This window comes from Rhipicephalus sanguineus, chromosome 8, assembly GCF_013339695.2.
Source record: "Rhipicephalus sanguineus isolate Rsan-2018 chromosome 8, BIME_Rsan_1.4, whole genome shotgun sequence".
NCBI classification, from domain to species: domain Eukaryota; kingdom Metazoa; phylum Arthropoda; class Arachnida; order Ixodida; family Ixodidae; genus Rhipicephalus; species Rhipicephalus sanguineus.
In genome coordinates, this window is record NC_051183.1 from 77,281,990 (window position 1) to 77,298,301 (window position 16,312).

A 16,312-nucleotide genomic window follows, 5' to 3' on the forward strand; every position below is an offset into this window, starting at 1 on the left:
AATGCAATAAATATGATAGGCGAGTGTGTTAAGTGACTGAAAATCACGTAACGGAACGTAAAAACTAGTCACGTGACCAAAAATCACGCATCAAGTAACATCTAGTCACGTGGCTAAAAATCACGTAACATCTAGTCACGTGACTTAAATTGCGTAACATCTAGTCACGTGATTACAAATCACGTAACGTAACTATATTCACATGACTCAAATCGCGTAACATTACACAACAGTTAGTCACGTGACATGTTCCCGCCAAAACCATGCAGCAGCTAGTCACGTGACTGAAATCATATGTAACATCTAGTTACCCGACTAAAATCATGTAACCATAGAGTTTCCTGCAATATTTACTAGAGGGAACTCTGGTGCTAGTGTATATGGGAGCTGCAACGCATTACGCTTCAGCCAGTATGAGAATGAATAGTACACGGATTTGTCCAAGCTTCATTCTTTCACCTCCGCTTGGCTCCATGTCGCCTGCAGCCGCTTTGTTGCAAGACGAAGTTCAGCGAACGGTCAGCGGTTCCACTTCACCACCTTGACCTCTTAGGCTCACCAATTCAAATTGGGTCACGAAGTTCGTAATGATTCATTATTTTATCTGACACAAATGCCAAAACACAATAAACGAAGCCGCAAACATAAAAGTTAGGCAAACCCATGTACTACCCATCATTCCCATGGTGGCTGAACGATCGCAGCGCCAGAGTTCCCTCTAGTAAATATTGGGAAACTATATGCATGTAACAACTAGTCACGTGAGTAAATATCCCGTAACGACTAGTCACATGACTAATATCAGGTAACACCACTTAACTAGCTATTTGACTAGAATCGCGTAACTAGTATGTCACATGACTAAAATGACTTATCAAGTAACAACTAGTCATTTGACTAAAATCACATCACGTAATAGCTAGCCCCGTGACTTTTTCCTGATAAAACAACATAACACGTGCATAGTCTGGGGAACCGAACGAAGCCGGAGAATAGCCAAGCCTAGCCATACTTGGTACTACTAGCAAACACTTACCATTTCTAGCAAAACCTTCGCATTGCTAGTAACGATGTAGATTTGTAACACTACTCGTGCCTCCTCGCAAATACTTATAGAAGAATTAGCTAATTGGAACACTAGCTCTGCTGTTGGTTCCAGCCTTGTGCCACTGGTGCAAGCTGTGCACATTTTTTTTTTTACCGATTAGGAGCAATGTAGGCCCCACTAGACGCTGCCTAAATCTATGACGTCACGGCAACTGGTGCGGGAAATTCAAGGTGGTGGCGTGCCCCGCATTTTCTTTTAAATTTTGCGTGTCTTCTCACCGCAAGAAGCATGGTGTTTTTGGTATTGTCAAATAGTTATTTACTATTATGAGAAAAATCATTTATTCTTAATGAGCCTTTAAGTGTACTCAGTAACAACCTTCTGATTAGCCCTTAATTTTAGATACAATGTGAATTGCATGACTTGCCTATTTACCACTCGTTTACGCAATGTTGAGGTAAACAAGCTTTTATTTATGTGTGGTTGTGGCTTCTTTTTCTGTTATTGGAGCACCTCATTCAAGTTCAAGACCTGTATGATGTCAGCTCTAGATGTCTTGGCTAGGCTATTCTGCTGCTGAAACCAGCATACCACTTGCATACTTTAAGAGTTTCCACTGAAAAATATGTTTATATTGCCGTAGGTGGTGAAGATTATCAAGTGTTTCATTGAAAAGTCCTTTTTAAAATACAGTGGCATTCCCGTTCCCACACTTCTCAGAATGCCAGGTGCACATCAAGGAATTGAAATGCGGCTGCACTCTAGCTTTGTGGAATATAGATATATATATTTCTGAACCCCTTCTACCTTTATATGCACTCTGTCATGGATATTATACTTATGTGCTTACATAAAGCAGTTCTGAAAATAAAACAATATCTGCAATTACTTGTTTAGCTAAAAGCATTCACCATCCTGCTGCCTTACAGAAGCATTGTCATTTGCTTTTAGTACTTCAGAATTGCAAGCTTGGTGGGATATTTCACATGAGCATAAGTCTGTCACCACTGTCTTTATTTTCGCAATGGGAGACATAAACTGTCATGCATTCAGGTTCCATTTCTCATGGAGAACACAGCCTACCAGATACGCATTGACAGAGGCATATGCCAGTTCGTCTGCTACTGGTTCATCCCTTTTGACAGCTCTGGGTTCTGTCAGACAGGAACTCCACCTAAGGTGCCGTTTGCACCGGTGACCTATGTGGTTGCAAGCACACAAGTCTCCAGAATCCAAGGACCTATAAGATGAAAGTGCTGGTCAGGTCCTCATGAATATGCGAGTCAGTGCCTCCAGTGCACGAGCTCGCGAAAGTTGCGCAGTCCACTTTGACTGTGTCCTCTGCATCACTCTACACTGCCACACTGTCGATGACAAACACTGCCCACTGTCCATCGTCTAGTCGCAACTAGGATATGCATCGTCCAATGCGTATATCCTAGCCTTTTCCCTCCGACTTCATTGCCTGTTCCTCTTCCTTGTCATTCGCAACCATTTCAAGGCCAAAGTGCCCCACACAGTGGTGCTCCTATATCTCCTACAGCGCACTCAGCTGTGTGGGTATTAGCCCGCATGCTTTCTGCGTTCATGCTTCCTGACGGTGCTGAGCCACGTGAAGCTCTGGTTGCAATGGCTGCACTGAAAGGGCCACTCGCTCGTATGTCTCCACAGGTGACACTCGAGTTCCTTCCTATTGAGAAACATTTTTTGACATGCGAGACAGGCATGCATTATGACGACCTCCGAGTGTGACTTCTTGTCGCGACTGAGGTTCTTCGGAAACTTGAAGCACCGACCACACTCATTGCACTTGAAAGGCCTTTCCTCTGCATGTACGATGTGCTTGTGCATCTCGAGGTCTTTGTTGCCGCTGAAACTCTGGCTGCATACTCTGCAATACACGTACTTGACCCCGCGGATCTGTCCGTGCATTGCGAGACGAGACCTGCATGCGATTGTGGAGAGACGTGAAAGAATTTGTTAGCGCATCACTTAGCAAAAAAATTGTGCAGCTTCAACTGACTTAACGTCGCCAAGGCTAATTAATCAGCGGAGCTGGCAGCATCAACGCGCCTTTTCTCCATTTACGCTAACGCTCGGGGTGTCCTTACTTTTCTCTCAACAGCACCACCTGTGCTCAAGCACACACTACCATTGGTCGACTCATTTTTTTTACCGGCACTGACAATCACACTCCAGCTCTCTCCTCCTCTCCACACCACCTGCTCCGCTAGCACCACAGCTTTGCCTTTGCTCTCCTCCTCTCCACAAAGCTTCACCCTCTCCACATTGCTACACTTCCTCGACTAGGCTCAACTCGCTACACTAGGCTTCCCCTTCACCCACTTAGCTTAACCCATGACCTCCCTCTCGTCAGGCTTGACTCTCGCAGCTGGGCTAGAAAGTGCGGACGACGGATCACCAAGGATTCCTTCGGTATTAACAACTCCACAGTTTAAAAAATTTGTAGGAATGCTCGAGCTCATTATAAAGGAAGAATAACGTTCGAGGCAGGAAGTACGATGAATTTTTGTATGATGAAACACACTGATGATTCATAAGTGGGTATTTGTGCAGTATTAATAGCACACTCGCTTTCTAAGTGTTCGAAGTAGGTAGAAAATTAGTGTAGAAGTGGCATCGAAGTTACCCAACAAAGTAGAAATCAAACATAATCACTCTCGATTATTTAAAGGGGTACTGGCGCAAAATTTTCTGGCTGAGATAGCCTGCGGGATCGATTATCATTAACATACATACATCATCCACCAAATCTGAACAGTAAATATGGCTTGGAAGGTAATTTACATGAATTTAGAAGTTCGCGTGCCTGCTCCACCGCTATACTCCGCCCCTCGTGACATCGGCATCATACAAAGTGACCTGAAGGTGACCCAAACTCCACGACGTCACCATTGTGCTGAGAAAATGTGGTCGTTTTTTCCTACCTCCAGAGCCAAATGGTCAAAGGAGCTCACTGTGCCGCAACAAATCGACGAGAACACAATATTCACGAGAACACGCTTAAAAACTCATCCAGACGGCAGTTGCAGGAGGCGTACTGCTTCGCAAAGCCAAACTGCTGTTTTCTAGTGGCGTGCGCTTCTGATCTGAGGTAGGTGTTCAAGAAAAATGTTCATTGCAGAGTAGATGTGACTGTCAAACTTCTAAGGTAACCTTAAAACAACTCCACTGTATTTCCCACGCACTGCGATTATATCGTGCGTCATAAACATGTAGTCGTCGGATATCGACACCACATTGTTTCTGTGCAGCCTGTGCAACGGTGTACTGCTTTCCTCGGCTCATTTCTTTAACCACAGGCATGTCTACACCCTTCGCAATAGTTTGTGTCATAGCTTTTTCGAAATAAACAAGGCATGGACATGTGCAAGAGCGGTGCGCCGCAAACCAAACAAAAATACTGATCGCGTGTTTCAACTGTATACAAGCAGAGTGGCCAGAGTAATGCTCTTTTACTGCACACTGGTTGCTTATAAGGCTTTGTGGTCGTAATCTATCGCGCAGATTTACTATTGTCGGTCAGGTTGTTTTGAACGCTATACGTGTTCATTGACATACCTTTTAAAATATTGCGCTCTTTGCTTTCGCATCCCACGGCGGCGTTGCATTATACAGTGCGCTATTGCAGAGAGCATACGAGGGTCCTCGATGAGCGGAAAGATGAGTGCCAGAGAACATATAAACCGTGAGTGCGATGATCTACCCAGATCTACCTAGAGTTACTGTATATGCTACCTTTAGGTAGCAGAGTTGCGCATCTGTCTTCCAAACGCCGTGAGCAACCATGCATTGTGGAGAAGCTGACGCTCGGGCTAATCGTTATATTTCTCGACACCGCCGCGACAGCGAACTGAATTAACACTTGTCATCGACAGCCAATGTTTATCGCCGGTCTTCGACACGCCTGACATGTTAATCGGCGACACGGTAGGCATGTCGCCTGCAAAAACGAAGTGCGACTTCACCACATATCTGTGGTTGCTAGCCGGAACTCTGCGCAACTCTGCTATGTGCAACTCTGCTACCTAAAGGTAGCATAGACAGTAACTCTAGATCTACCGGACAAAGAGCTCCATCTACTGTACGGCTCCGTAACACTTAGCTCCGTGTTCGCAGCGCACACTGACCGAAGAAAGTAAAATAAAAAATCACCGAACCAAACAAAAATACTGATCGCGTGTTTCAACTGTATACAAGCAGAGTGGCCAGAGTAATGCTCTTTTACTGCACGCTGGTTGCTTATAAGGCTTTGCGGTCGTAATCTATCGCGCAGATTTACTATTGTCGGTCAGATTTTTTTGAACGCTATATGTGTTCATTGACATACCTTTTAAAATATTGCGCTCTTTGCTTTCGCATCCCACGGCAGCGTTGCATTACAGTGCGCTATTGCAGAGAGCATACGAGGGTCCGCGATGAGCGGAAAGATGAGTGCCAGAGAACATATAAACCGTGAGTGCGATGATCTACCGGACAAAGAGCTCCATCTACTGTACGGCTCCGTAACACTTAGCTCCATGTTCGCAGCGCACGCTGACCGAAGAAAGTAAAATAAAAAATCACCGCCATATCCACAAAGTGAATGATGTTAGAGGAGCTTCCTCAAAAAGATGATCGAGTAACCCGCGAATCCTCCGCACACATTCCTCTACCATCATACACACACGTAACAACGTTGTTATATATACAGCTTGAAGCGCGCGTCGGCGCCGCCAACCTCAGGTAGCGACCGCCTTCGTCGCTTGGCCGCGGCATCCCGCGCCCGCACTTCTTCGAGGTTCTCTTGCCGCCGCTTCCGATCTGCTTCTGCTTTGCGAGCTCTCAGCGCAGGGTCCGCTTGGCGTGCCCGCCACTTTTCTGCTTCGCTGGCCCGCAGCTCCGGGTTTGCTTGACGGCGAGCCCTCTTCGCTTCGGCTTCCCGGGCTCTCACCGCAGGGTCTTGGCGGCGAGCTCGAGCTGCTGCTGCTCTGCGAGCCCGCCGCGCTGCTGTCTTGGCTGCTTCTGCTTCGCGAACTCTCACCGCAGGGTCCGCTTGACGGCGAGCCCTCTTTGCTTCAGCCTCCCGGGCTCTCACCGCAGGGTCTCGGCGGCGAGCCCGCCGTGTTGCTGCCTTGGATTCTGGGGTGTTCATGCTGCGGAGAGGTAACGAAGAGTGTTCAGTGAGTGAGCTCCCGGCAAAGAGAAAGGAAGCGCACCAAATGAGAGGCACGGCCCTCTAGCGGTCACCTATCTAACTAGCGCACGCGCCGAGGGTGGTGAGCGCCATCTGGAGCGGTGGTGCGCCATCTAGTGAGCATTCTTGAAATCACCGGAGAGAGTGCAGCTGCACCTATGGAGGGACCAATGCGAACTAGTGTACACGCCGCCGACAACGGACAAGGCGCGAGCATAAGAAGCTTAGCGAGCAAGCTCCTAAAAATAAAAGGGGAGGGATAAGGAGGTGTAAAGTGAAAGGCAGACGCGGCATGCGGACTATGTACTTCGGCGCACACTGTCTTGCAAAGCTTTTAAAGAGATGCCTATTGGGATCTTTGCGCCGATCGAGTCTCGTGTGGCGGCAATGACTTTCGGCGAACGCGCCCAGCAGCGTCTGTGGCACTGCTTACACGTTTATACACGTAAATCATTGTTTTAGTTGATCTGCAGCACCGACAAGCTAATGTTGATCAGTCATGCTCTCTCGCGCATGTACGATGTCTATATTGCAAGCGAGCAACTAAACTGCACGAAGAAATAAGAACTGAGGTTGAAGACTGTTTTTGCGCATGCAGGTCATTTCCGAACAAAAGCACCAGTGCTGATCTTAATAACAAAACAAGTTCGCGTCGGTATATACTTTATTTTTCTTTGTTCAGGTAACTGATAAATTCCATTAAAATTAGTACCTTGTTCCATAAGTGGAGAGTTTTTATTTTACCGGAGGAGGTGGGGACCAGACTTGCTCTTGCACATTTCTCTATCTCTCCCCATATGTATAAAAATTGAAGAATTTAATGTAACTTTAGTCTCTTAGGTGCCGACACCGCGGTATCATTATGAAGGTCTGTAAGTGGGAGACTCCAGATTTATTTTTGAATTTACACAGACATCGATCCACCTCATAACTCTTGGCTGAAAGCAAAAAAGGCTGCATAGGCTGTTACTCATTGACCGCATCGCGTAAAATCGATTCCCGCAATGCGTGGAATCTGCCGAATTTTTTTTTATTAATAGGCTTTACTTTGTTAAAACATGCACCAAACAGGAGACCTAACGCTGGCACAGGAAGCTTTAATTATGCCAGTGAGTTCAATTCAAGATGGCCAAAAGTAATTCTCAGATGGTAGCAAATACCATTTGCTACCACACGAAGCGGCGGTTACGAATCTTTCCGGCAATGGTTGTTTTCTGGACGAGTAATGGAGTTGCTCATTGGTGACCGAACTTGGAGTAAAACCCTTTACTGATAAATCAAAAATGCGTGCCATCTTTTCTCGGCACATAAAGGCAGGCATGTCGAAGGGTACCAATTTGTAGGCAGCCAAGAAATTACCCGTTTTTTATTGGCGAGTATGTTTGGGGGAAACATTCACTGGACTGACTGTGTCGGGATTGCTTTGTATTCTCAGTAGCACTTTTGTGTTCTCAACACCATTCGCTACGGGGTTCAAGACAATTAGAGCGCAGCTCTTAGGCGTCCATTCTTGCGTTGAGCGGCATCGCCGTTGGCGTCGGCGGCGTAACTGATAGCGCGAACGAGGACGAAAGAGAGCGAACGCGGAGTCTGTCTTTATCACGAGATACTGGCCTCTAACCTAGCTTTCTTCCTCCGTCGCACGTGCTGGCCCCTCCATCGGAGCTCATGCACATGCACGGCTGGCACATGCCCTGCCGCTGGCTTCGCTTGTCGTAACGGGGCTGTCGGCGTTTCACTTGGTTCGCGACGCCTGCAATGTACAGAGTAGTGTGCGTAGCACTCGAGTGCTGGCAGTTTCCGTGGCAATATGTAACGAACGTTACCTTGCTACAAATGCAGACAGTGAAAACTTGAAAATGGCTGGCGTTGCCCGAACACAAAGCTGCGCTCAGCGAATTAGGCAGTATATCGTAATCGGCGGTGAATTTTTTAACTTGTCATAGCTTAAGTCGTCGCTTCAGTTGATCATCAATACAACATATTCTGTACGTACGAATATGTTTGAGGGGCATTTTTCGCTGAATGTTTGACTTGTCACTGGCCCATGAGCCGAACTTTAAAAGCCTGAAATGAAAAAGAAGTTGGCATAAACAGCCTCCTGTGAAATAACCGACAGACAGGACGGCCAACAGCATGTTGTCAATGGACAGGGACCTAAGCCAAGCTCTTAAAAAATATCCTGGGCCGGCGTCAGTGGAGGCTCTACCCCCACTGAAGCAGTCAGGGGGGGGGGGGGGCAAGCCCCCCAGCCCACGCGTACTCTCCACCTATGCCTTGTTGCCTGAACAGCGCATGAAGTACTATTGAGAAGCCATCACACAATGAAGATAACGAACCAGCAGCTAGCACCTGAAAGGCAGCGATATGCGACTGGTTTCGTTTTTGCGCCCAACAAAACATGGCGGATCGAGCTTATGGCATTGTTGACAGATGCCGCTGTACATTTTTAATGTCCCCAATCTAATCGATAAATTCTTTTTACCAGACCCAGTCTCAACCCTGTATGTGTGATACAGTACTACAGTCGAACCCGGGTATATCGAACTCGCCAAAAAACGTTTATTAGTTCGATATATGGCATAATTCGATATAGGCCCACTATAGGATTTTGACACAAAGGCACATAACATTAAGAAAAGTACTTTATTAATATGGTGGCTTACTTGCGTGCCCTACTTTGGAACAAAATAGTCCTGGATTTTCTTCTGTGTCAACGACTTCGCTGCCTGCGACAGCACGCACGCCTCCACGTTGTCCAACGAGTTGGAGCAGCTGAGGCCGCAACCTTCCACATTTACGCAATAGCGCCGGACCAACGCAAGTGCACTAATCACATCGGAGGATGTAGGCAATGGGCCATCGTCAATTTACAGTAATAGCTGACGGTAATAGCTCGATCATAGGGCCGGACACCGGGATGTTTCGCGACCGAACGTCCACAAACCATTTGTAAACGGCCACTTCAACATCTTCGTACACAGCAGTGCGCACACGTCGGGCGCCACGGGCACCTGGCCTTTTGTCCGACTTGGCCCTGATGTCTGCCTTGTTCTTCAGGAATAGTACTCAAGGTGCTCCTTGGAATTTTGTACGCGGCGCCGACGTCGGACTTCTTTTCACCGCGCTCGACCCGATTTTATGATTTCGAGTTTCGCGGCGAACGGCAAATTCTGCATCTTTGCACAAGCCATGACGACAGCGCGCCAATAAAGTTCACAGAGCATCAACAGGCAACACCACCAGCACAGACCACGCTGAATGAGGACTCGAAAACAGGCAGCAGCAGGCACACAAGCATAAAGAAAGAAAAAATGGCGCTCACTTCTACCGCCTCCGCGCCTCGGAGAAAGCACGACGGTCTCTGATTGGCTGTAAGCGCTGCGAGCGGGCCAGGATCATTTCTTGCAGGGGGGTGTTCGCCCGTGCACAACCGGGTCTAAACCACTTTTTCTAGGGTGGTGCCGGCAGTTTTCCCCGCCACCGCAAGGGAAAGCCAACTTGCTGGGGCACTTTTGAGGCACATGGAGTTTGATATATCGGTTGTCGTTGCTATTTTCGTTCGATGTAACAGTAACTTTTGCTATGTATTCTCAATGTAAATTTACCGTGTTTAGAAATTGTTCGATATACGGGATAATTTGATATAAACGGGTTCGATATAGTCGGGCTCGACTGTATACTCTTGCATGGTATTTCCAAGGGGATGGTAGAAGTGTTCGATACAGTGCACAATTCAGTACATATGGGTTTGAATGTGAGTTCTTTCCCAATACAGAAAAGGAGAAGACTGGCTCACCCCCTGTTGGTGGAATAGGAGCAGTAGGAGTACGTGAACCTCCCTTTCTTGTGGTGTGAGGCATGCTGATGTAATTTCAGTCGCTTGGCTGTCACAAATGTGCCGCCACACTCCTCACAGTAGAACTCCGGATGATCTGTGGCCGTACCACAGTCACCTGCAGCAGACAAGATTGTGCTACTCTCACAACAGGCCTTTTTGGTGGCTAATGATATTGCGAAAGCTGCGCTATGGAGATTACAACTAATGCATAATCTCGTATTTGCGACAAAAACAAAACACACACACATTGACGTGTGCATTTTTTTTTTTGCTTCTCGTGGCTGCTGTAACGTCATGTACAGCTCTGAAGAATTGCAGTAACGTTTTTAGACACTGGCATTCATACCAGTCCTCACATTCATAGTGTGCATGAATAATTATTATGCATGCACGCATGGCAGAATGTGCTATGACCCACAAAATCCAGTAGCCCCGTCCTACACTTAGCACGCTTCACAGCATAACGTACGATGGCAAAGCTAAAAGTGTGTGCACTGCAATGTGATGTTATCGCGAGTTCCTCGTCGAGATGAAGATGACATGCCAAACTGTAAATAACCAAGGCCACACACACATGCGGTGGCCTTCCCCTTCCGCACTTACGCATCCTGCAATCTGAGGTCATCTCTGGAAGCTCAGTACTGGACTTCTCGTCGACATCCTGTGTCTGGGTTTCTTGTGTGCAGGTCCTCGGTAGGCTCGTCTGCACACACGCAACAGGAAAAACTCAAGTCGTTTCAACAGGATCAATTTCCGAGCTCAAATTGCACACTAAGGCTAACGGAACCAATCTGAACAAATCTTGGCAAAGCTGCAGGACTGGTAACAGTATAGTTTTCTAGCTAGCACCTTCTGCTTTCTCTTATCGGCCTTCAAACAGCACCTAAGCAGATGACATGTGCACCTTATGGTTTCACTGTGACACATGTCTATAGGCACGCTGCCTCAATAGTACCATTTTGAAATATTCTTAAGCTAATAGAGAGACATTTGTTTACTAATAGCAGCTGTTTGATTTAAAGACCAAATCCAGTAGGGAACTGTTCAGTTTGAATTGATATTTGCAAGTTTCAAATTTTCGCACACCCCTGGTATAACTTACTAGCAGTACAATTCATGTTCTCTGCAAAGTCCTTTTCACAACGTAACAGAGCCGCTAAGTTGCCATGAGAGGAGATCTTGAAAAAGGCCAAGGCTATCTTGTCAAATGCAATAATGGAGACTAATGCAAACGTTTCATGAATCAGATAGTACTGTACCTGACATCCCTTGGATGAAGCTTTCTGCATGTTCTGTGGTCTTTCTGCACTTGTTGTTTCTGGAAAGACTGACATATTTATTCATGTAGTGCATTGTATATAAAAAAAAAAAGTTTATCCTTATCATCCTGGACACCCACAACAAGAATGAGCTTGAATTTGGCGAACTGTAGCAAAACTGTGCATCACATACATATTATTTTGTAATGACAGTGAAGCTATCTGCTTCTTGAATAATATTGCTAGTAAAACATTACAGAAAAATATCAGATTGCTTTAAGGACTACATAATCGCTCTTGATGACACAAACTTCGTTGTGACAATAATGAGAGCAAGAGATGACACATGAACATCTTTCTTTCCTGCTCGCTCAGGCAATTTTCGCTTGCACCTAGCTTCTGCATAGTGTATGAGCATATTTCATGCATAAATGTGTATTTATTTCTTGCACAAGCTAGTTATATATTCTACTACTGGAATTGAACTAAGGCAATAAGCAGGCATATTCAATTGTAGAAACAAGGTTTACTTCTCCATGCTAATGCACAGTTGACAATGTTACAGGCAACACAAATGCAAGCACACGGTAGCCGTGCTCCTGCACATACATGCAAAACAGAGCTCTGAAGTTCTGTCCTCAAATGATTTGCCCCAGCGGTGGGGTAAAGCCAGTCTTGGGCAGTAACTAGGTACTAGTAACGCGTTACCGGTAACTAGTTACTTTGTTCAGTAACTTGTAACTGTAACTAGTTACTTTTAAGTTAGAGGAACTTGTAACTGTAACACTGTTACTTTTTTCGCAGTAACTGTAACGGAAAATACCGTTACAGTTACTTCTGTCTTTATGAAAAATTATCCAACAGCAACAATTTTTCGAACTTTCTTCTTTACCATATATCCTCTCCACCCCTCAACTTTCCAGAATAGGGCTCCCTTCGCAGTTTAGGAGAGGAGGTGACTAAGCGTATCATCTTCCCTGCAGAAGACCGAGGTTGGAGGTCTGTCATTAACGCAACATGTAAATCAATCGTGGTTCAACTGAACAGCCTGCTAAGTTCGCGTCCGTTTTTTTTTTTCAGCATATATATCCTTTTCGTCACTTGAGCATCTAGCTATGTTCTCGGTGTACAGGTGGAGGAGCATTAGGGTGCCATGTTTATAGTCTCCCTCGTCTGAGGCTCCGAGCTAATCGTGTTTGACAGGTGGCTAGAAAACAGCAGAACTCGAAACGGCTAAGGCCAGAAATTCCGTGAACTAGCGAAGCGATATTTTAAAACTTCTTTGTAACTGGTTGTAAAATGTTTACTCCGACTTAATGCAACAATTATTAACAAAATGACAGACGTTTCACCCCCAATGCAGGTGGCATCCTAAAAAAGAAAAAAAAAATGAGCCGAGGTCAACCAGTCCACTAGTCACACATGTCCTTGTAAATATCCAGTGGGGGGCCGCGGCGAATGAACCACGATTCCAGGAGTTGCTTTTCCCCCACCTTCGTTCACAAACCGGCGTCGTCGCATTGTTTAGGTCAAAGCTATAACATGTCATCCAGCAGTGCTCAACAAGCTCGGTCTTAGAACGCGTTGCATGGGTTGCTTTAGCGACATTCCGCTTGAGTTCTTTAGGCCTCGTTGATCATTTCCTGCCCGTTTCGCCGATCCCCGCATCGCACTTTTAGATACCGCCATGATCATCCGCAGGTGTGCAGTCTTAGGATTTCGTGAACACACGTTGCCATGTTCCAAGGTATAATAACGGGACTTAAAAACGGATTGTATGCCCAGCGGACCGGAAGCTCTCCGAACAGAGTCTGACACACCTTAAACATATGGAGCAGACACAATGGACGTCGTAACCACTCGTGATGCACTCTCCACTGGGTGATTCCACGAGAGATCGAACATGCCTGTCCGGTCGCAATTTTTGTTTTGCCTGGGTTTTTTATATGTTGTGTGGGCACATTCAAAGTGCACGGAACTGAAAATTTTATTTCCAAGAAACGCTCCCAGCGCGCCAAAAAAATATTTGAAGGTGGCGGCGCGTGCCTCCTGTTTTTGCTCACTGCAATGTTTTCGGATTTCACGGCCGAATTTAGCGCGAACTATGAATGATGTGTCGAAAATTTTTTTTGCTGGTTTTAATACGCATTACTGTGAATTACATCCATGCTTTCTTTATGCCGTCCTCAAAAAGAAGAAAATGTGAAAAAATGGCAAACACGGCCGAAATCAAAAAAGGGTCCGAAGTTTGAGGCGCCTTGGCGCCTTTACTATTTCAAACAGAAACTTGAAAACAGTGTCAACTATAGAAAAGAGCCTTTGCAACATTTATACGGAAGATCATTTTCCTACGGGTAGCGCAGAAAAATAAAAAAATAGTTAAAGAAGCGAGTTTTTTCAAAAAAGTACATTTTCAAAAAATAAAATAAAAAAAACTCCGGTCTCAATTTTGACGGCAATTTTTTATCGAAGAGCGCTTATGTCAATGAACACACGGTTTTAATATCATATGTCCTCATTTGCTCTGTTTACGAGATATAACTGGCCAAAGTGACCCTTGCTGTGAGTGCTCACTTCAGGGCGACTGATGGTTGTTAATAGCTTGCATTGTCCGTAAATCACAGTTTTAATTATTCTGCTGCAGCAAAACCTTGCTCTGGTGGCTTTTAGTCAAGAAAAATGTGTTCTCAGATTTTATTTGGTTCTACCGTGTGCCAAAGTGGGCTGCTGCCGCCCCCTAAAGGGTGATTCCACGAGAGATCGAACATGCCTGTCCGGTCGATATTTTTGTTTTGCCTGGGTTTTTTATATGTTACGTGGGCACACTCAAAGTGCACGGAACCCAAAATTTTTATTTCCAAGAAATGCTCCCAGCGTGCCAAAAAAGTATTTGAAGGTGGCGGCGCAGACCTCCTGTTTTTGTTCACTGCAATGTTTTGGGATTTCACGGCCGAATTTAACGCGAACTATAAACGATGTGTCGAAAATTTTCTTGTTGGTTTTAATACGCATTACTGTGAATTACATCCATGCTTTTTTCCAAGTATTTCAAGGAGCCTTTGCAACATTTATGCGGAAGATCGTTTTCCTACAGGCAGCGCGAAATAAGAAGAAAATAGTTAAAGAAGCGAGTGTTTTTTTTCAAAAAAGTACATTTTCAAAAAATAAAACAACTCAGGCCTCAATTTTGCCATTTTTTTTTCGAAGAGCGCTTATGTCAGTGAAAACACCGTGTTAATATGTATGTCCTCATTTGCTTTGTTCACGAGATTTAACGGGCCAAAATTACCCTTGCTGTGTGTGCTCACTTCAGTGCGATCGATAGTTGTCATCAGCTTGCATTGCACTTAAATCTAGTTTTAATTATTTTCCTGCAGTAAAACCTTGCTCTGGTGTCTTGTCGTCAAGAAAAATGCATTCTCAAACTTTGTGTCTAGCGTGTTTGGTGGTGGGCTGCTGCCGCTCTCTAAAGGCCGAACGCGTACGCAGTTTGCAGCTTACAACCTCAACTTACCCGCCAGTATTCGTTAATCAGAAGCACGCGAGACACCGCGAACACATGGTTTAGGTCACTTTGTCAAAACTCTCCTTGCACACAGAATAAAGCATCTGTATGCAGCGAAGGCCAACTTAATCTGTAACTGAATGCCACAATCAGCAGGCGCGCTGTTATGCAGTTGTTTTCTCACTGCCTGCTTGCTTCCCTTCCATTACATGCATTGTACGCTCTAACCATCTTCCCCATTCGACGCACATTGTGCCTAAACAACATTTGTAAAAAAGTTAGCTCAATGATTTCCGACCGTTTATTTCACTTCCCACAATCACATGTTTTCGGCGTCGCAGATAACGTCTTCCTGTATCATCTCGACCTTTACCTCAGCGTTTCAGCAGCCAGAAAACGTGCGGTGCGGCATGATTAAGCCATGAGTGGCCGAAGCTGCCCAATTTTTGATGTTTTGTTGCCACTTTACTAAAGTGCTTTCCCACGTCGAGGACAGCAAAGGTCATTGGTGGCACCAGACGGACATTACCCTTAGTTTTGACAATGAGTGCGGCCTACAAATTAAATATTACAGCCCAAAGCGCTTAGACACCCTTAGTCATAAAAGTAGACACCCTTAGTCATAAAACCGTAAGCAGTTCTGGAAAGGCATTCATGACAGCTGCGCAGATGTGAGATAATTTGTGCGGCGCCGTTCAGTATGAACGTTTCGACTTGCTCTATAGGTCTAGCTGTTCACTACACGCGATGCGCGCGGCCCATGGCTACGTCCGATTGTTCTGTGCCGATTATTTACGCGTTCACAAAAAGAAGATTGCTGAGGAAAACGTTTTCGTTGCGCAAATTTATTTTCTTTGCTCTTTTTGTTGTTGCCTACCTCCAGAAGCTACTGTCATAGGCTGAGGATCTTCGCGACACCTGCGATGTCTGCTTGCATTGCTTTAGGCTCCTCAAGGAAAACCTGTCTACATCTAACCGCGATGAGGTAGACCAGGCATTCCTTCAGGAAGAAGAAGCGGTTGATATCTTGAACAGGCGCGCCCATCTTTCCTCTGATGATTGTAGGCGAGGTTGTAGGCTGCAAACTGTTTACACGTGAGCCATTTAGAGGGCGGCAGCAGCCCGCTTTTGCACACGCTAGACACAAATAAAATCTGAGAACACAGTTTTCTTGACGAAAAGCCACCAGAGCAAGGTTTTGCTGCAGCAGAATAAATAAAACTGCGATTTACGCACAATGCAAGCTATTAACAACCATCAGTCGCACTGAAGTGAGCACTCATAGCAAGGGTCATTTTGGCCAGTTATATCTCGTAAACAAAGCAAATGAGGACATATGATATTAAAACCGTGTGTTCATTGACATAAGCGCTCTTCGATAAAAAATTGCCGTCAAAATTGAGACCGGAGTTTTTTTTATTTATTTTTTGAAAATGTACTTTTTTGAAAAAACTCGCTTCTT

The 16,312-nt window shown here is 45.5% G+C and overlaps 2 protein-coding genes across 2 annotated transcripts in view; both read right to left on the bottom strand.

Annotated features, from left to right (window-relative positions):
• The window catches only part of LOC125756269 (zinc finger protein 239-like), a 52,274-nt gene that overhangs the window by 28,673 nt on the left and 7,289 nt on the right, over nt 1–16,312 (bottom strand). The window contains exon 4 of the mRNA XM_049418505.1: nt 11,346–11,404. Within this exon, the coding sequence (XP_049274462.1) occupies nt 11,346–11,404 (59 nt within the window). The remainder of the gene's footprint in view (nt 1–11,345; nt 11,405–16,312) is intronic.
• The window catches only part of LOC119402122 (zinc finger protein 502), a 75,647-nt gene continuing 61,326 nt past the window's right edge, over nt 1,992–16,312 (bottom strand). Inside the window, exon 9 of the mRNA XM_049418508.1 lies at nt 1,992–2,582. The gene's annotated coding sequence lies outside the window, so the exon portion shown is untranslated. The remainder of the gene's footprint in view (nt 2,583–16,312) is intronic.